This window comes from Dama dama, chromosome 11 (assembly GCF_033118175.1).
Source record: "Dama dama isolate Ldn47 chromosome 11, ASM3311817v1, whole genome shotgun sequence".
Lineage (NCBI taxonomy): Eukaryota > Metazoa > Chordata > Mammalia > Artiodactyla > Cervidae > Dama > Dama dama.
In genome coordinates, this window is record NC_083691.1 from 33,704,299 (window position 1) to 33,725,487 (window position 21,189).

The 21,189-nt window shown below is 38.9% G+C and overlaps 2 protein-coding genes across 5 annotated transcripts in view; one reads left to right on the forward strand and one right to left on the reverse strand.

Moving 5' to 3' along the window:
• Positions 1–21,189, reverse strand: part of RBKS (ribokinase) — a 132,894-nt gene that overhangs the window by 20,468 nt on the left and 91,237 nt on the right. For 2 of the 4 annotated variants that reach the window (XM_061155066.1, XM_061155068.1), the window contains exons 8-9: positions 15,786–15,887; positions 13,515–13,708 (exon numbers count right to left, since the gene is read on the reverse strand). In XM_061155066.1, coding sequence (XP_061011049.1) covers positions 13,598–13,708; positions 15,786–15,887 — 213 coding nt within the window. In that variant the 3' untranslated portion in view covers positions 13,515–13,597. Of the gene's footprint in view, positions 1–13,514; positions 13,709–14,348; positions 15,888–21,189 lie in introns of those variants that run through there. The other 2 variants (XM_061155069.1, XM_061155067.1) reach the window with 2 other exon arrangements.
• On the forward strand, positions 5,275–13,463 carry MRPL33 (mitochondrial ribosomal protein L33). Its single transcript, XM_061155070.1, has 4 exons — positions 5,275–5,395; positions 6,262–6,280; positions 7,903–8,009; positions 13,157–13,463. The coding sequence occupies exons 1-4, from the start codon at positions 5,374–5,376 to the stop codon at positions 13,204–13,206; spliced, it is 198 nt and encodes a 65-aa protein (XP_061011053.1). The 5' UTR covers positions 5,275–5,373; the 3' UTR covers positions 13,207–13,463.

Sequence of the window (21,189 nt, forward strand, 5' to 3'; positions counted from 1 at the left end):
TAGGATGGGAAATGGAGGGTCAGGAGAGACTTCCTTCAAAGAGTAACTGTTACTCTTCCAGGAAGGGCACGCTCCATGGAAGAGAGATGGGGCTGAATTAGGAGAGTGAGGGCAGACTATAGAAGGCACTGAATGCCAACTTGAGGATACTCTCTGCACACAGATTGAACCTGGTTGGTGCCCCTAGGTCTTGCCAGCCTTTAGTCTTTCTCCCTCAAGAAGTTTTTGCTGTAATACTAAGTTGTTGAGGTGGAGGATCCAATTTTGAAACTGTCCAATCTGCCAGGAGGTGCCTGAGTTGGTGAAGTGAAGGTCACTCACTCTCTGCTACCCCAGGGACTGTAGCCTGCCAGGCTCCTCTGTCCTTGGGATTTTCCAGGCAAGAATACTATAGTGGGTAGCCATTCCCTTCTCCAGGGGATCTTCCCAACCTAGGGATCGAACCCAGGTCTCCCACACTGCAGATGGATTCTTTACCATCTGAGTCACTAGGGGAGTCCCTACAGATGTGAGAGCTGGACCATAAAGAAGGCTGAGTGCAGAAGAATTGATGCTTTAAAACTGGTGTTGGAGAAGCCTCTTGAGAGCCCCTTGGACTGCAAGGAGATCAAACCAGTCAATCCTAAAGGAAATCAGCCCAGAATATTCATTGGAAAGACTGATGCTGAAGCTCCAATACTTTGGCCACCTGATGTGAAGAGCTGACTCACTGGAAAAGACCCTGATGCTGGGAAGGATTGAGTTGGTGAAGGTAGAAACTATTTGCACCTTGTCCTGTAGTCTCCCTCCCTCAAATGCCCATGTGCCCAGGCCCCTGGGACAGCCAGGCAGCCAGGATTACTGACCCTGTAGACAAGAACAGTGGCTGTACTTCCCAACTGTAAGTCAGGCAGGATGTAGGTAGGACAGTGGGCTGAACAAATAGGCAGTTAGGGACCTCTCAGCACAGCAGAGAGGGGAACAGCTGTGATCCTAGGTCCTCACGGCCGAATCCCAGTGCTAAGCAGTGTGGGATTGACCAACACAATGCAGACACTGGCTAAGGCCCTGCAAGAGCAGATATTCAATAGATGTTATTGTTTCCCTCCATCTATTTTTCTGGACTGAGAATCTAAGTTAAACAGCTCTACCTTCTCCCAGGTGCCAAAAGAGGATGAGTGCCCCTCCCCTAAGGATTATACCCTTTCCATTTGGGCTGCCAGGATGCTCTAATTGTTCTGCACTTTAATAAGGCACAGAGGGCTCATTATGTAAATTCAGACAAATATACACACACATCCCAGATCATAAATTTCATCTATATTAATAAACATTTTAATTAACACTTACCAACTGCCAACAAAGTGTTAGGTGTAAATAACAGGTGGATGCAGGGTGAAGTAGTAAGACTAGAAAGGCACTGCTTCTCTCTACTCCATACAAAAATTTCAACAAACTGTACATGCTCTTTTTAAAAGTAAGCTTATAAGTTTGCCTGAAGCCTGAAACAATCAACAGTATACAAATTCTTATCATTGTTTGCCATTTAAATGTAAGTATTAATAATTTAACATTTGTATGGTGTATCTCATTCCAGAGTCAATTCATTCATTCATTTATTCATTCATTCAACAGATATTTAATAGAGGCAGCAAGCATTGTTCCAGGCACCAGGATACAGAAGTGAGTAAAGAAGACAAAATTCCTGATCTTAAGATATTTACATTCTGGTGAACAAAGATAGACAATAAGGAAATGAACCAGTATACAAGTAATATTAAATGATAATAAGAACTATCAGAAAATATAAAAGTGGGGTAGAGTGAATAGGGAGTGTGTGCCTGTGTGTGCATGTGCTTGCCCATTGCTTTTTTACATAGAGTGGGCACAGAGGCCTCACAGATTAGGTGACATTTGAGTGACAGGACTTGTTGATGGGTTGGATATAGGGTGTAATAGAAAGAGGTATCAAGTTGGCCGCCAGGGTTTCCATTTTAGCAACTGGAAAAGTGAAATTGCCACATACCGACATAGAGGAAGCCTGTGGGGTGCAGTGCAATTTTGGGAATTTGATTTTGGATGTGTGATGTCAAGGAGGCAATTAAATGCACCAATCTGAAATTTGGAGAAAAGATTGGGACAGGAGACATAAATCTGAAAGTCTTCTGCTTGAAAATTAAAAAAAAAAAATTTATTTGACTGTGATGGGTCTTAGTTGCAGTATGCAGGATCTTTGTTGAATCATGTGGAATCTTTCATTATGGCCCACAGACTCTCTAGCTGTGGTGTGTGAGCTCAGTAGTTGCAGTACACAGGCTTAGTTACTCCACGGCATGTGGGATCTTAGTTCCCTGACCAGGGATCATACCCATGTCCCCTGAATGGCAAGGTAGATTCTTAACCACTGGACTGCCAGGTCCCAGCTTGTAGATTTTTAAAAACATAAGCCAGATGTGACCATAAAGGGAATTAGTGTGGACAGAGAAGAGATCCAAGAACTGGATCTGCCCTCATGACCTCATCACCTCCCAAAAGCCCCACTTGCAACCATCACGTTGGGGATTAGGTTTCAACATATGAATTTGGTGCAGGCGAGGGGATACACAAACATTCAGTCTTTGGCAGATACTGTATAACTGTGGTCCTGATTTGATTCTGAAGTGCTCTTTCCTATCTCTGAGGAGGTGTAGGTTTTGAGTGGTCTTCTGCTGCATGCTGTTCCTGCTGCTGCCAATGTGCCCATAAAGCTCTCTCCTCCCTGGACCAGGCCTCTGCATGGTCAGACAGTTTGGGAAGGAAGACAATGGAAGTATGACAAAAGACTGCAGGGCCTGTGGGTGGGATTTGAAACCTCAAACTGGAATCCAGAGCAATGGCACTGGAAGAGAATGTGGCCATTTCCATAATCCAGAGTTTCCATGACTTGTGGAGTCCAAGATTCTGAGGACATCCCTCAAGAGATGATGCTTCATTTTACACTGTGAGCTCTGAGACAGATTTCATTTAAATGAAAATTCTATGGCTTAAAATAAAACTTGAAATCCCCTAAAATCTAGTCCAGTGCTGTGCATCAAATGGTGACTCCTGTATATCACTTCCTTCCAAAAGAACCAGGGTACCTTGAAGAAATGGCTGATTCCATGTTTGGGCCAGGAAAAGTACAAGGTTAACCTGAGATAGTTGGTGACAGAAAGCAAGGAAGGAAATGCATTGACAAAACACTGGACCAGCTTAAAGGAACTCCTAATGACCTCCTTTGGGAAACTTTGAACATCAAAAATAATAATAACCATGTTTGATTATAAAACAAGGAATAAAAATCCATTATAGTAATACTAAAAATTTAAAGAAAATTACACAAAGGGGAAAATGTCTTTGTCACCATTGGAAGTGATTCTTATGCTAATATCTTACTTGAATTTTAGTAATTAAAGAGAGAACAATTAGCATTTATCTTGCCTTTTTAGGAAGAATTATAATTCTGCCTCAATTGATTATAGAAAGCTTTTCTTTACAGAAGACAACTAACAAATGAATAAGGAATGAAATGTTAGAAAAATTACCACTGTGTACCCAAAAACATAATTCTTGAGTAAAAAAAAAGATCATCAATGAATGCTAAAACCATTGAGGAAAGGTTGATGGGGAGCAAGATATTTTCATATGCTGAAGTATCACCATACAGAAAACTGCAAAGAGAAACAAAATCTACTTTTACAATGAAAAGTAGGGAAAGGTTGTGATGTCTCCAATTTGCTTTTACACAGCTAGGCAAAAACTAACCAAATAATATATATATATATAACATATATATGTACATATATATAACATATATATATACACACATATATGACATATATAACACCTATATATGTTATATATGCATATTAAAAATTCAATATACATAGCAGAATCTTAACATTTACTGAATTGGGTATACAGTTTGTTCATTATACTATCTTTTTTACTTTTTGATATATTCAAAATGGTTCTTCATAGAAAATTGGGGAAGGGGAAGAAATACTGTATAGACTCTGGGCCTTAACTCTGGCATCCAGGCCTTTTAAAGAGACCCAAGATGACTGATACACTCTCAGGAATGAGAATCACTGATTCAGTGCCCACATTGAGCCTGAAACTGAGGTCTGAAGAGTTGAAATGACTTTCCAAGGGACAGAATAAACACTAGAATTCATGTTCCTTGGCTTCCAGTCTTGTGTTTTTTCTTATAAATCTTCAAAAGGAATTTCCTAAATAAAAAAAATTATCCTCTTGAACACCTGAAGCTCTTGTTTGTCAGCAGCTGAACGACACAAGGTAAGGAAGGATTTGGTCACCTAGAGGGTGCTCATTTGTTGGAATCTAGTTATGGGAAAAAAACCATCAGAGGTACCCAGGGCAAGGACAGTCCTAATTTTAAAAATTGAGTTGTAATGGATAACATTTTCTCTTTTTAATAATTTTATTACCTTCAGTGAGGATAATCCATGAGAATAAGTCTTTCACTTGTTTGTAATATTTAATATGTAGATAAAACCACAGATTAGAAAAAACAAATTCTAAAATCCTGATTTTAGCTGGGAAATGAGGTTTTGGCTGAAGTACCTGGTGTTGCAGGTACTTGCAGGTTTCTTGCAGAGAGATGAAGACTGGAAGATGGTAAAGTGGTTAGGTCCCAATGTCTAGTGGGAAAGGCATGAGTCTTTGCAGTCAGACAAACTTTGGGTTCAGATTCTGACTTTGCTATTCACTAGTTTTGTGACATTAAGCAAACTATGTGACTGCTCTCAGTCTCAGTTATTTGCCCCCTATTGCCAGGTAGGTGCTTAGATACAGCAGTTAAGATGCTCAGGGCCCAGCCCTCCTAGAAATCCAACACATAATCAAGGAATAGGGATATTCAGGTGGAGTTCTTAATTCTGGAGGGACTGACAGTAGATGTTAACCAGATGGAGATAGAGCTGGGCTGGAGGAGGAAAACGAAGGCAACAATTTAAGGAAATAATGCAGAAGCCTGATAGCCTGGAGTGGGTGAGGAACATGCAGAGTTCCTGTAGCTTTAATGTAGTCGACTGCGATTATTTAGTGAAACATGTATGGAAAACATCTAACTCTGGCCCAGAAGTAGGAGTTACGGTCTGGGGCGCGAACCCCGAGCGATAACAAAGGTCTTCTCCCAAAATGAAAAGGACTCCACACCTCAGCATCACATAACAGACACCTGGACTGTAGAGATCACAAATAAGAGGCGGGCTCAGCCCTGAGGTTTATGTAGGGGGCGTGGCTGCGGAGAACTTCCGGACATCCTTTTCCGGAACAGGCCTGTGCCCCGGAAGCAGTTGTTTGTTGCGGGAACTTCGGGCCCGTTACCGAGTCTTCAGGGGTACTGTCGCCATGTTCCTGTCAGCGGTTACGTGTAAGTGGGGCTGGAGGCGGCGGCAGGGTCTGCAGCGCGGACGGGAGGTGGTGACAGGTGGGCCCTGGGACATTGCAGGGTGGAGTGCGCGCGCCGGTGGGGAAGCTGCCGCTGCGACTTCCCAGGCCTTCAGGACTACAGCACCCGGCATGCCCCGCGGCGCGCTCCCTGCGGGGTGAGTGGGTCTTGGGGGGGTCTTCGGCGCAGATTTCGGGGCTGTTGCGGCTCATTCGGACGGTAGAGTCTGGCCGGCAGAAGTGGGGCTCTCCCTCGCCCTCTGTAGCGGTGTGTCAGCAGAATCGCTGGACGTTCTAACTGAGAAAACTTCAGAATTTTTAATTCACTCATTTCGAGTTCTTTAGGTGAGAAACAGTGATTGATCCTAGGTCGTACAGCGGGCTGGTAACGAAGCCCACTGGCTCCCAAGACTGTTCTGCGGTGCACCAGGCTGACTTCCCGGGTGGATTTAATTTCCTTTCTCCACCTGACGTGATGGTTGTTGAAGTTTGCATAGGTTAATTTACCAGAGAAAAGGCTTGTTCTAGTGCAAATATTTGCACCTTAGAAGAGGAGCAGATCTTACTTTGGGAGAATTTAAAAGGTAGTTCAACTGAAAAGAGATTGTGTAGAGCATTCCGTCCAGAATTGTGGTGGTCCGATTGGATTTTTGAGAGGCTTCTATAAAATCCTAACGGGATCCCCAATAGCTTGGGAGTAGTTACTTGAGTGACAACTTATGACATATTTCATGATTTAAATATTTTTATTATAATCTTAAAATTTGAGCTTTATTTGAATTTTGCATAAACAAGATAATAAATTGTTTTTTTTTCTTTTCTATCCGACTTTTCCTGCCTATGAAAAAGTTGCCAAGAGCAAGTCAAAGTAAGTAGCAGTTTTTCTTTTTTTTTTTTAAAGCTTGTTTATGTTAGACTCATTAGTTCAGCTACTCTCAATGAATTCTTGTGTTAAATTAAGCATTTGGCTTCAGTTTTCTAAAGTTTGATTTGAGGATTACACTCGAGGAATTGTTTTGGCCCTATGAACTGTTTCCGAAAATATTTTCCCTCCCTCCCAACTGATCTACTTAAGTGAGCTCTCAGTTAATTTACTTAAAAGTTGCTTTTGCTGTCTTGTTCCTAAAGAAATCATCAGGGTCCCCATGCTTTTTGGACTATGACTGCAGTTCTGTTTCCTCAAATTGAGGATCTGGGGCCATTTGTCTGGAGTTCACTACGGGAATATAGCAAAAAAAGCTGTGATTTGACTATCCACAGAGCCAGTTTTGAGTTTTTTAATCTTTTGCATTCATGGTACAAGCATTTCAGAAATCACAAAGGCTAAAGATTCCATGCTGTACCAGAGAGACTATTAATACCAAACTGGTATTTCAAAAATAAATTTTGAAGTAAGATTTTCTGTGTTAAAAATAGAAAAATTCTAAAACAGGCAGCATTTGGTTACAACCCAAGACACATAATCCTTAAAGCTAGGTTTTCTGGATTAAAGTTAATGAAAAACATGTTAGTATTGTTCCCTCAATATCTTTTATTGCTTTATATATATCTTTTCACATAATCCAGCTACTTATTTTTTTTCTTCACATTCTGGGGGAATCTGCTGTGTCTTCAGTTTCTTTAGAGGTGCGCCCTACCGCTCATGTTCTTTGTGTCCTTCTGGTGCCATTTGTCACATATGTCTTGCCTTACAGACCTTGTGTACACAACTCACCTTCCATACTGTTAGTGTTACTTCTCCAGGGTGCAGATGTAGACTTAGAGGGCCTTGCATATAGTGCTTTCCATAGGGCAAATACTTAATATTGTATCACTCTAATGCATGAAGCACTATGCTGAACCTTGAAAGGGATGCAAAGATGTGTAATATATCTTAGGTGCTTCAAATTCTTTTTGGAATTAGACGAGAAATCAAATAGCATGATCTATACAGGAAGATAAGACACCTAAAAAAGTAACAAATGTATGAGGTATTAAATGGTCCAGTGGGACAAAACATGAATTTTGTGCTTTGAATGATTGTAACTTAAACTATGAAAGGGAACAAGGTTTTACACATTGTCAGTATGAAAGTTCCAATCCCTTTATTCTGTTGCTTCCTGATTTCACTCTTACTGCTCATACGTGAAAGATAAAGCTCTTCGGAGACAACTATCTTCCTGACTGGCCTACTAGGGTTACCAGTACTTGTGTATTTTCCTTGTTCTGATTTCTCCTCCTGAAATGTGGGGGCCTGAGTCTATTCCCACAATGCAGTTTGATTAGTCTTCTTGCTTTGGTTAGGTCATTTCCAAAGCACTCTGTGTAATGGAACAAATCCTGGGAATCAGAACCATTCTAAGACATAGACTGTCTTAGAACTGAACTTAAGGTTTAATTGATGTTCCCACAAGTAATACTACTGTATAGTGTTCTCAGAATGTGCCATCCCTCCTACGACTGATTTTAGTCTATTTCCTTAGCTTGTAACAACTTGCTTTTAAATCTTAGAACAATTCTGGTGAAAATGGTGAGCCAAGCTGGAACAGGTTTTTCTTTCAACACTAAGAGAAGCCGACTATGGGAGAAACTGACTCTACTGCATTATGATCCAGTAGGTAAGATTCCAGAAAAGTTGCTCCATAATAAATTCAAGGCCTGTTGCCCTTTTCAGATGACATTGAACAAAGGCAGTTTTGTAGCCCCTTTGTCACTATAGCATTCATTCCTAGTGTATATTGAAAGTTCACTTTGGTGCTAGTTACTATCCCAGGTATTGGGATAGTCATGGACATAAGATAGACTCACTGCCTTCAGTCTTGGCGATCAAAGTCTGGTTTTGGAAGGGAGAGGAAGGAAGACGACAATTAATGCTCAGTGCCGTGTGAGGAAACAAGCAGGATGCTGAGATACAGGATAGAGTTGCAAGGAGGTAGATCCCCTCTTTATTTTTTAGGTAGGATAGTTCAGGGAATGTCTCTCCAGTAAGAGATAACCGAAGATTTGAAGGTGAAAAACCAGATATGTAAATAGAATAGGCAGTACTGTTTGGGAAACAGAAAGAGAAGTATGTCAAGGTTGAGTTGAATTATAAGACACTTGGTTGTTGATTAGAGTTGGAATTGGTGCTAGAATCTTATTTCTTCAAATTAATCCATTACATAATGAAATATAGGCAGTTAATGTCATAATCCCTCAGGGAGGAAATGGCAACCCACTCCAGTATTCTTGCCTGGAGAATCCCATGGACAGAGGAGCCTGGCAGGCTTCAGTCCATGGGGTTGGAAAGAGTCAGACATGACTGAAGTGTCTTAGCATGCACGCAGCATCATAATCAGTTATTTCGTTACTTAAGAACAAGGCCTGATAGACTCACTTCTGGCCAAGATGGAGCAATGGGACTGAATTTACCTTCCCTCCTGAAACAACAACAACAGAAGGATAATATAGGCAACAGAAGGCAGTGACCCTTGAGAGAAAGGAAATGAGTACTTGTGAATAACCAGACAAAATGGAAAATTCTGTCTTCTTTGTTTACTTGCCTAAGTCTTCAGATACATGAATGCATCGCAACACAAGCACCCATACTCTCCAGGCAATCTGAACCCCATTTTATAGATGATGAGCTTGATGCCAAGGATTTTAGTTAAGGACACATAACTAAAATATGTAAAGATTTGAATTTAGGACTGTCTGACTGCAAAACCTAGGCCCTGAGGTCACTCTACGTATGAACCTCTTATGGAGAGAGGAGGCTAAAACTCACTTATTAGTGTGTGAGCTCTGGTTGGGCACTAGTATGAATCTGGCTGACAGCCACCTTAATAACTGCTTTCAGAATTTGCAAAGATCATCTTACAAACTGTTCATTATGCTGAATTCATCAAAATAAAAAATAATATCACCTTCAAAAAAATCAGGGCTGTACCAGTGTAAAGAGGCATTTAAAGAGGGCTCTGAGAGGGATTTCCCTGGTAGTCCAGAGGTTAAGACTGTGCTTCCACTGCAGGAGTGAAAGTGAAAGTGAGAGTCGCTAAGTTGTGTCCGACTCTGCAACCCCATGTACTATATAGTCCCTGGAATTCTCCAGGCCAGAATACTGGAGTAGGTAGCCTTTCCCTTCTTCAGGGGATCTTCTCAACCAGGGGTTGAACCCAGGTCTCCCGCATTGCAGGTGGATTCTTTACCAGCTGAGCCACAATGGAAACCCAAGAATACTGGAGTGGCTAGCATGGGTTTAATTCCTAGTTGGGAAACTAAGATCCTGCATGCCATGTGGCCAAAAAAAAAAAAAAAATTGGTATGCGTTCCATTCTTTAACAGAAATAAAATTTCCTGCTGTTTTTATGATGTGAAACTTTCTGGTCATTCTTTAATAAAAAGGGAATTCTAGGTTTGTCCCTGATGATTAGGAGTCTGAATTTCAGGATGATATATCTCAAATGATGAAAAATTATTAGAATGATAAGGCATATGTCTTAGTCTGGGTTGATATAACGAAGTACCACAGACTAGATGACTTATAAACAGCACAGTTTTATTTCTCACAGCTTTGGGACCTGGAAGATCCAAGATCCAGGTGCCAGCATGGTGACTTGCTGGTGAGGGCCCTCGTCCTGGTTTATAGGAGGGGGTTCTTGGTGTGTTCTCGCTTGGTGGACGGGCAGGCAACCTCTGTGGGGTATCTTTTACGAGGATTCATCCCATTCACAAAGGCTCCACCCTCGTGACCAAAACACCTCTTCAAGGCCCCACCTCCTAGTACGATCATCTTTGCGGGTTAGGATTTCAACATAAATTTGGGGATACACAAACGTTCAGACCAGTAGCAATACGATATTAGATTGATGTGGTGGTTTTCTCTCTGATTTCTTTGTATCAGCTGGTGAAAACCCAGAGTGATGAACTTTACAATAAAGTGGTTTTCTAGCATTTTAGCTCCTTTAGAGCTTTTTTAGGAACTTGTACAACGTTAATAAATGTTGATTGAATAACCTTCTGTGAGATTTTAAGTGTGAAAATGTACTGGAATTTTCAGTCTTAGTATGGAGGTATTAGGAACTTTCTGTTAGATTGATTTTACATTTTGAGATCGGGAAAGGATACAACCATAAACAGTTCTAACCATGAGTTGAAAGTGGAAGAAAATATTCATATGTAAATTTCAGACAGACAATTAAAGCTTTTCTGAGAAGGGATCGTTGGTTCCTTGACAACACAACTTTGTCTCTTCTGAAGAAAAGAATGTTCTGGGATAGCTGACTGCTTGGTTTTCTGCCCACCTACTGAATGCCCTGTAGGCTTGCATGATGTTTGCCTTGCGGCCTGCCCCATTGCCCAGGGTACCAAATAGCTTGGCAGTTGTCCTAGCATGTTTTACTGCAGTGAGAAAATGGTTTAAGGGTTTGGTTTAAGGGTAATGTTTTGCTTGTCTGCTTTACAAAGAAAATCAGGCAAGGAAACATGGAAAAATTCCCAACTATGTGAGTACTTCATGGTATACTCTATGGCTAGAACCAGCCTGTGTCATTTCAGACTTCTTTTCCTCATATGAAACTAGATGCAAATTTCCCAGGAGGAAGGATTAAAGGTTGAGGCATAAGTGTATTAAACTTTGTTAAATATATGAAGGTTTATTATAAAGAAAATGAAAACTTGTCAGTTTTAATTCCTTGGATGACTAAACAAGACAATATAGGCTTTAATTGAAGCAGAATAGGTTTAGGTTAGATGTAGGGCAAGAACTTGACAGATTCATTCTTCTATGAATTAAGCAGCAAATATTTTGACAGAAAATTAATTTATGTTTATGACTGTGGATAGCAGCATGTCATTTGAACTCAGCTAACACATAGGGAGTGTTTGCTCTCTGGCAGCCCTGTGAGGGAGATGGAGTTATCCCTCTCATGGGGAAGAAAACTGAAGGAAGAGTATTTTGAGAAATTTGCCCAAGAACTTACAGTAGATAAATGGTGGAGGCAAGGCTTGAACCCAGTCTTTCTGATTCCAGGCCCACTATTTTTTCTATTACATGGAGCCAATTTAGTCTATTTTTTTCCTTTTTTAATCAGGACATTCCCCTGCGATCAGCACTGTTGTTCTTACCTCCTGCCACCATTTGTCTAAACTAGATGCTCTTCCCTGTTAGTTCATCCAAATGCTTGAGAGCCTAAACTTGACCCTCTTTGTGAGATGCTTGCCTCACCATTCCAGTCCCTTTTAGTCTTTAGGTTCCTGTGGGGCTTACTGGATGTTCCTACAGGTACCTCATGGTATATTGGTACTAAATCAGGGACTCTTCTTAGACTTTCATAAATTCCACATTGCCTAGCACAGTTCTATGAATTTTTGAATTAAGGGAATGAATGCAGCAAGTATATCAAATTTTCATGAATGGTCTTCATCAGTTATTCCTATCCAGGGTCACTTGAATAATCTCCTGACCAGTTTTCCATGAGACAGGTTCTTTTTTTAATCCATTTTTTAGTTCCATGTGGAAAAACATGGAAATACTTCTTGCAGTGAATAACATTGATGGAAAGTTGTTTGGGTTCTTTAGTACTGTCTTACAATGCTTTGTAGTCTTCCTTTGAATTTGAAGGAGCACTGGTCCTACTTATGTTTAATACTAGATCTTTTGAAATATATTAAAAATATTCCTATGTACAAAGTAATAAAATACATTATTAAATTTACAGATAAGTTTCTGTTGACTGGTTAATGGTTATTTTAGCTGCCATCAGAATCATCCTAAGAGTTTTAAAATATACAGACTTCTAGTCCCACTCTAGTTCTATAGAAGTAGAATTAGGGTAGAGATGGAGGTAAAAGTAGGAATGTATTTAAAGAAGCTCCCTAGCTAACTGTTGATAATAGACTGTTTGGGGATCTCACATACAGGGTATCCATATTAATTATCAAAGAATAACAAAAAACAAAGCTAAAATTTCTTGTGTGGTAGGGACAAGTGAGTTGCTGTCATGTCATACATAGTCTTTGGAGTTCCTGGATCTTCCTTGGTACACTGTTCTTGTTTTTTTGCAAAGAAGAATTCAGGTGGGGTGGTTATGTGTGTGAGAGAGAGAGAGAGAGAGAGATGTGATGTTAGTGGAATGCTATATAGGGCATTACAGGAACTATCAAAACCTTATTGCTTAGCATCTAGTCTCTAATCTTTCATCCAGGCAGTGAGCACTTTTGTTTGGTGTGTTTCAGAGAACTATACTCTGTTATGATATTCATAATAATAAGATTTGGGTTATAATAGTAAATCTGTACTTGGGTATATGAAACCATTTCTGGAAAGTACAAGGTTTAATGTGTATTTACTCTTTCAGCCAGGCTTCCTTTTCTTCTGTGGTCTGCTCAGTTTTTCCATTCTTTTTCTGGAGTCCAGCTTTTTCCTACAATCTGTCCTTGCTTTACCTCATACAAGAGTGGGCATTAGCTGAGTGAAGACATTTTTTTGCCTGTAATTTTTTTTTTTAAATTTGAATATTTCACATTGGTTAAATGTGACTTTGTGGGGTATTAGGGATGCCACGGGTTGGCTGATGGGCCTTCCCTGTTTTCCTTACTATTTTTTTCCAGTCCTGTCTGGTCTCTGGGATCAGTGAACTGAGTTTGCAAGTCAGCTCCATCCTCATGACAAAGGAAAGTAAAAGAAGAGAAAGGAGAGGGCTCATGGTCTGATGTGTATTTTTATTAAAAAATGCTGATGATACTTTTTAGTTTTCTGCTACAATCCTTTTCTCTCCTTCTACAGTGAAAAAAAAAGTCCTCTTTGTGGAACAGAAAAAAATACGCTCCCTCTAAACAATGGATTGAAAATGAATTTGATTTATAAATGAGAAGATCGAGGGTGGGATACTGATTCAGAAATTCTGCAGCGTGTAATAAAAGAAGAGGAAATAGCACGGAATCACTGCCTCCTGTGATTTGAAGGCCATTGTGAAGGAAAACAATGCAGTGAAAACAAGTTCTTCATATTAGGACATATACCATTGCATCACATTTATTTATCTTTCTGGATATTTTTATAGCCCTTAATAAAATATATTAAAATAGCCTGAGCTATTGTCTCTTGGTGATGTTTTCCCCCACTATTTGAAATTTTAAAACTACAGTACTAAAAAATAACCATTGTTTCATATAAGAAAAGAAAATTTTCCATAGTGAGATTTGTGCAAGAGTTTCCAGTCTGCCCTCACTTGTACTTCATAGAAAAGGCAGGGTCATGGTCCAGAGAGATCTTGAAAGAACTCCTGTGCGATAACACGGATGGCAAAGGGAGCAGGAATGAAAGGAGGAAGCCAGCCTGTTAACACAGAAGAAACCAAGAGAACTTGTATTTTTGATCTGTGCTTATATAATTAGAAAAATGCCAGTGGTCCACACTCTCCAACTCAGGTCACCAAAGCAGTATCTAGGATTTTCTAGGAACAGTTTGGACTACTTCTAGAATTTTTTTTTTTTAATAAGAGGTGCTATAGTGTATTTCCATAAAGCTCATGGCTCAGCTCCTGGGGCAGTGGTACTACACAGCCAACCAGCTTGGAAGTTCCACTGATTATCCCAAATGTACAGGTAGGACTCCTGCCCTACCCAGATCTGTATGCTTTCCCACCCAAGCTATTGTTTACCACAAGTTTTCAAAATTGCTCATTTCTCTCCCTGTCAAATTTCTTGTTGAAGGTAAGGATCAGCTCATATTTTGAGCTCTGCTGGTATGTATCCTATAGCATTTAAAGCGTTTACAGGGGAGAAGGATGGAGTGTCCACCATGACCACAAACATTAAGAAACCCATGCTGTTGTTTATAATAGCCAGGGCATGGAAACAACCTAGATGTCCATCAGCAGACGAATGGATAAGAAAGCTGTGGTACATATACACTATGGAGTATTACTCAGCCATTAAGAAGAATTCATTTGAATCAGTTCTAATGAGATGGATGAAACTGGAGCCCATTATACAGAGTGAAGTAAGCCAGAAAGATAAAGACCAATACAGTATACTAACGCATATATATGGAATTTAAAAAGATGGTAATGATAACCGTATATGCAAAACAGAAAAGGAGACACAGATGTATAGAACAGACTTTTAGACTCTGTGGGAGAAGGCGAGGGTGGGATGTTCTGAGAGAACAGCATTGAAACAAGTATACTATCAAGGTTGAAACAGATCACCAGCCCAGGTTGGATACATGAGACTGGTGCTCGGGGCTGGTGCACTGGGAAGACCCAGAGGGATGGGATGGAGAGGGAGGTGGGAGGGGGGATCGGGATGGGGAACACATGTAAATCCATGGCTGATTCATGTCAATGTATGGCAAAAACCACTACAATATTGTAAAGTAATTAACCTCCAACGAATAATAATAAATAGAAAAAAAAAAAGAAACTTGTGCTGTTCCTGAGTAACAGGTGTTCCCTCCCTGTGGCCCAGTCTTGTCTCCTGAGGAAATGTGAGCGCGCCTCTCTGGAAATGGAATTAGACAGTTGTTGAGTCTTAGAGGCTTGTGGCATTAGTCAGTCAGCTATTTTTCTGGCATCTTTTGTTAAAGCTCTAATTGAAAGCAATAATAGGTGAGATCTTAGCTATTTTTAGATTGAAACTCTACATTGTGGTATTGGGTTACAAGAAAAATCCTTCACTTGATTCTACCTAAACCCAGTGTAAAGGGGCTGTGACATGCCGGAATCACTTAAAAAAAAAAAACCCAACTTAAAATCTGGCTTAGCAAATGACTTGTCTATTTAGCACATAGGCTAAAAGTGGCCCACAGGTGGTGTTTACAATGTTAAAAAACTCAGTTGCTGATACTTAAATGTTGAAAGATTTCAATAAACATGTAAACTTCTGGCTTCTCTTGCAAAACCAGAAGCTCTGACAACACTCAAGGCAAAGCTGAATATCAGCTGCCCTTCTTAGGAACTGCTTGTGTGGCCCAAGTCATCTTTCCCTTATTTAACATTCTCTGCTCTGATTAGACACAGTTGCTCGCAAATTCTGCGTTTGGTGTACATAACAGTACAACACAGTATGATGTGTTGGCAGTAGAGTTTGCTGGTTCCTGAATGGTGGGGTTGTTTGTACAGGTCTTTGTTGTAGTATCCTTAATTCTGTCTAGTTGACTTTTGCATGAAAAGCAAAGAAATCATTATAAAGAAATAATTGAAGGCTTGAGGATGACTTGGTAAATGAACATAGTATTTGCAAAGAAAGGAGGTGACATTTTATAGTAAGCTGCTAATTAACAGTGACCATCCCTAAGTACATTTTATTTCTAGGTATATTTACTTTGGAGTTAATAGCAATCAAAATAGATCAAGGGGTAGGTCTTTTTTGTATGGATAAGATGACTGTGTTCCTGTGACCTGGACACTGACCGCTGCGATGAAATTAGATCTCTTGAGCATTTCTTCCAAGGATAGATTTGAGTAGTAAGCCAGGTAGAAGGCCAAAGCTCCCACAAAACTGTCACCAGCACCCTGTAATTCAAAGCACATTTGTAGAGATAAGCATATAGTCATTTGTTGCCCAGTCTGTGTTTTCAAAATATTTAAATATACTTTTAACTTTAGTTTTAGATTTACAGAAAACGTACAAGGGTAGTAGAGATTCCGCATTGCACATAGCCAATTCTGTAAACATCTTACATCACTAGGGTACATTTGCCACCACTAATTAAATAACAGTGTTAATAGTATTAACTAAACTCCGTCCTTCATTCTGGCTTCCCTGATGGCTCAGTGGGTAAAGAATTGCCTGAAATGCAGGAGACAGAAGAGATGTGGGTTTGATCCTTGGATGGGGAAGATTCCCTGGAGGAGGATATGTTAATCTTCTCCAATCCTTGCCTGAAAAAATCTAATGGACGGAGGAGCCTGGTAGGCTACAGCCCAAAGGCTCATAAAGAGTCAGACACGACTGAGTGAACACACATACACAGCCATACTGCATTTGGATTTCATTCGTTTTGCTTAGTGTCTTTTTTCTGTTCCAAGATCTCATCCAGGATACCTGAATTACATTTCACTGTCATATCTCCTGAAAGTCCTATAGGTTGTGACAGTTTCTTAGACATTCTTTGTTTTTGATGACCTTGATAGTTTTGAGGACTGGTTGAGTATTTTGTAGAATGTACCTCCACTGGGATTTGTGTCTGTTTTTCTCAAGATTAGACTGTGTTTATGGTTGTAGGGAGGAAGACCACAGAGGTGAAGTGTCATTCTCATCAGAGCATAACAAGGGTACATACTGTCAACATGACTTACCACTGTGTTGATCATGATCGCTTGGCTAAGGTAGTCTTTGTCAGCTGTCTCCACTCTAAAGTTACTTTGGTTCCACTTATCACACTGTGTTCTCTGGAAGCACATCACTAAGTGTAATCCATACTTAAGGGGTGGGGAGTTATGCTCTACCTTCTTGGGGGTTGAGTATCTCCATAAATTATTTGGAATTCTTCTCTATGGCAGATATGTTTCTTTCCCCTCATTTATTTATTTAACTGTTTATTTATATATCAGTATGAACTCGGGGATATTTATTTCATTCCTTGGGCTATAATCCAACACTACACTATTTTGTTGCTCAAGTTGTTCCAGCTTTGACCATTGGGAGTTCTTTCATCTGGCACTTGTGTCCTTCTGATAAACTCGCATTATTTTGTTTTTTGAGTGCTTTCCTTATTCTCTGACATTATAAGATGCTCCAAGCTCATCTTGTATATTCTCTGCCCTAGCGTTCGAATTAGCTGTTTCTCCATTAAAAATTCATCAAGTGGTGAAAGGCATTCAGATGTTATTTTCAAACTAAATGTAAATAAGCCTTATATAAGGCTTATTCCATTTTCCCTGAATTTCCAAAGGCCTACATTGGTGAAGGCCATATAGGAACTCATGGAAACAAAAACCACCAAAGAAAGTCTGTTGACCTCGCCTTCAGATTGGGCAATACTTAGTCATGTGTTCATCCAACAAATGTGTTTAAAATAAATCTGATGACACAATTTCACTTGAAAAATCACTCTGGTATTTAACAGCTTTCAGGGTCACTGTCCAGTTTCCCCAGTTTGTTGCTTCCTTAGTCCCAAGGGCTTTCATAAAAAATCTTGAGGCTCTACTCGAGCCTTTTTAAAGAGCCTTGGTATGCAGTACTGTTTCAGTTGCAGTTTAAGTATTTAATGAGCTATGTGCCTAGAATAGTGATGGGTATTTGAAAAACAGTAAAAAAAAGAAAAACAGTAAAATCCATTGTGGATTAAATGCTAATATGGCAGTACTTTACATATACTGTTGAACTACAAGGAAGGGTTTGAGGAAAGCCTGCTTAAGGGGAGTCCTTATGAAATGGGACAGATTTATAGGGAGAAGGAAGGCCTTAGAACAAAGATAAAGGAGGCGGAAGGAACTGAGTGAGCTCATGAGACAGTGAATGGCTTTAAGGAGAATGACATTTCCCCTTGTTTACACAGATAAGCCTGCAATATTAAACTTGCCAAGGAGTCATAGTAACACAGGTGTGAATTCAACACTTTCCTTCCTCCCATAAATGTTTTCTGAGTACCGAAAATATGTCAAGCACTGTGCTAGGTGCCTTAAAATTGTTTATTAGTGTTTCCTAATGGAAACAATGGAAAAAGAGACAGACATGCCCTCCCTGAGTTTGGAGCACAGCAGTGTGACAATAGGTCTGAAGCAGAGAAATTAGGAGCTAGGTCGAGGGTGTATTATGAAAACATGGGAAATACTACAACATATGAAGAGTTATGGCAAACCCTTTTTTTTTTTGGCAAACTTAAGATTTCACATTAAGATTTCTTCATTCCTCCTTATATCATACACAAAGTTAAACTCCTGGTAGGTTAAAGGCTTGAATGTAAAAAAATAAAACTAATATAATATGAAAATTTAGATGAATATTTGAATAATTCCAAGCAAGGAAACCATAAGCAAGTCACTAAACCCAAAAACCATGATGAAAAAAAAGAATAGATTTAATTTATAAAAATTAAAAAATATATGTCCAAAGACACTGTAAATAAAGTTAAATGAGGGACTTCCCTGGTTGTTCAGTGACTAAGACTCTGTGCTTCCTCCGCAGGGGGCCCAGGTTCAAGCCCTGGTAGGGGAACCAAGAACCCACATGCTGCGTTGCTCAGGCAAAAAAAAAAAAGCCAAATGAAAAAGTACAAATTTGGTGAAAATTCTAGTATATATGACATGTTCCTAATATTCAAAGAACACCTTCAAATTACTGGGAAAAAGACAAATCCAGGATAAAAATGGGCAAAAGATACAGGTTTGCAACTTCAGAAAAGGAAAAGTAAATTGCCAATAAACAAGAAAAGATGCCACGTTATCAGCTATTAAAGAAAATTCAAATCAATATTTTTTACCCATCAGACTGATACAAGAATAAGATTGACAGCAAAAGTAGCAAGATGAAGATAGAGAGGACAATGATACTCTCATATAATAAATTTGTTGGTTGGAATGGAGAAGAGCAATACAGTATTTGTTAAAAAATGTGTATGTCTTTTGATCAGTGGTCTTGCTTCTGGAAATCTACAGAAGTGAAAGCTCTTATATATTGGGATATATGCTCAAAGATGTTTACCGCTGCATTGTTTCTAAAGACAAAATACTAGAAATAACGTGATTTTCTATCAAATAGGAGAATGGATGAATAAACTTATACTTTTGTATTACAGAAAAAATATGCAGCTGTTAATAAGGAAAGGTTAGCAGTATATGTACATACCTGGAGAAATGTCCACTACTTGAGGCAAAAAAGATTTTAATATCACAATCCCTTGGCGGGTTGGTGGGAGAAAAAAGAAAAACACCTGTGCCTAGAGTATGTATGCATTTTTTAAAAAAAGAATACAGAAAAAATCAAGAAGGGTATGTATTAAATTGTTAAAATTTATTTTTCTTATCTGCAAAGAATGGCAAATTCTTCTTTTTCCTATCTACCTTTATATTATTGTTTAACCTTGTTATTTAAGCTTACTATTTTAAGCTTGTAATACTTTTCCAAAAAAATTTAAGGCAATAAGCATATTTAATGAGAAGTTAAGTCATGCCTCTGTGCCTTGCTCATTTTTAACTTGCAGCCTAACCAGAGCAGAGGCACGGGGCTGACAGGAAACATTCTAGCACCAATGAAGACATTAGTCTCACAGACCCCTGTCAGCTAATAGGGCATTTGACTACAAAGGAGATGTTTAAGGAAGTTTAAAAAATACTGTACCTATATCTGAAAAGACTCTACTAGATCACTTAAATATTTTCCCACTATAGCGAAAGTCATGGAAACACAGTGCTTGGTAGAACTGTGTGTGCCAGAAGCATTATTTCGGCACCAACAATTTTTACAGCTTGATTTACATTTATTCTCAGTGCTGTACACTGTGTTGGTAGACAGCAAAGGCAAATCCTTTCTGTATTAAAAAAAAGGGGATTTTTTTTTTTTTTGCAAAGAAAACTGTAGGCTAGATGAAAGAAAACCGAAGTCTAGATGACTTCACCGGAGAATTCTAGCAAGTGTTTAAGCAAGAAACAATACTAATTCTACATAAATTCTTTCAGAAAATAGAAGAGACAAGGGAACACTTCCCAAGTCATTTTATAAGGCCAGCATTACTGTGGTACCAAATTCAGACAATGACATTACAAGGAAAAGCAAAACAGAACAACAGATCAGTTTCTCTCATGAATATAGGTGTATAAACCTTAAAAATTTTAGCAAATTGAATCTATATCATGACCAAGTAGGGTTTATCCCAGGAATGCAAGACTGGTTTAACATTTTTACAAAAGGAATTCACTATATTAAAAACCTAAAAACATTGTATATTACTTATACTCAAAAAAAAAATAGAAGCAGAAAAAGCATTTGATAAAATTCTACATTCATTCATGATAAAAATTCAGTTTGGAATAAAGGTATAACTCGATCTTCTTGCTAAAGAACATTTATGAAAAATCTATAGTTAACATCATTCTTAATGAGAAAGACTGAGAGCTTCCCCCTCTAATACTGAAAACAATTCAAGGATTTGTTCTCACTGTTTCTGTTCAGCATCATACTGGATTTCCTTGCCAGTGTAATCAAAAAGGAAAAGCAGGAAAAGGTATACAGATTTGAAAGGAAGAAGTAAAACTCTTACTATGCAGATGGCATAATCACCTATGTAGAAAATCCTAAGAAATCTAAAAAAGTTACCAGAAATAGTGGCTTTAGCAAGGTAACCAATATTAAATCAATTTTATTTCTGTGTACCAGCAATTATTAATAATAATCATAAGAAATTAAAATTATCAAAGCAGTAGCATTTGCAGTAGCATAAAAAAATATGTTGTCAGTTCTCCCTAAACTGATCTACAGATTCAATGCCATTTCAATAAAAACCCTAGCTTGCAATTTTTAGAAACTGGCAAACTGAGTCTAAAATTTACATGGAAGTGCAAAGGACCTAGAATAGACAAAACAATTTTGAAAAAAGTAGAACGAAGTTGGAGGATGTCAACTATCTGATTTCAAGAGTTACCATAAGTTATAGTAATCACAGATATTGATGTAAGGATAGACATGTAGATCAGTGGAACAGAAAAGAGAATACAGAAATAGACCCACAGATATATATGGTCAACCTATTTTTGACAAGGTAATTCAATGGATGAAAGGACAGTCTTTTCAACAAATGGTGCTGGAACAAATGGGAATCTATATGCAAAACATGAAACTTTATTTCACACCATACACAAAAACCACCTTCAAATG

Coding starts and splice junctions, on each gene's coding strand:
- MRPL33 (XM_061155070.1), top strand. CDS start 5,374: ATGTTCCTGTCAGCGGTTACGT. Junction 8,010..13,156: donor ACTGCATTATGATCCAGTAG/GTAAGATTCCAG, acceptor CTCCTTCTACAG/TGAAAAAAAAAGTCCTCTTT.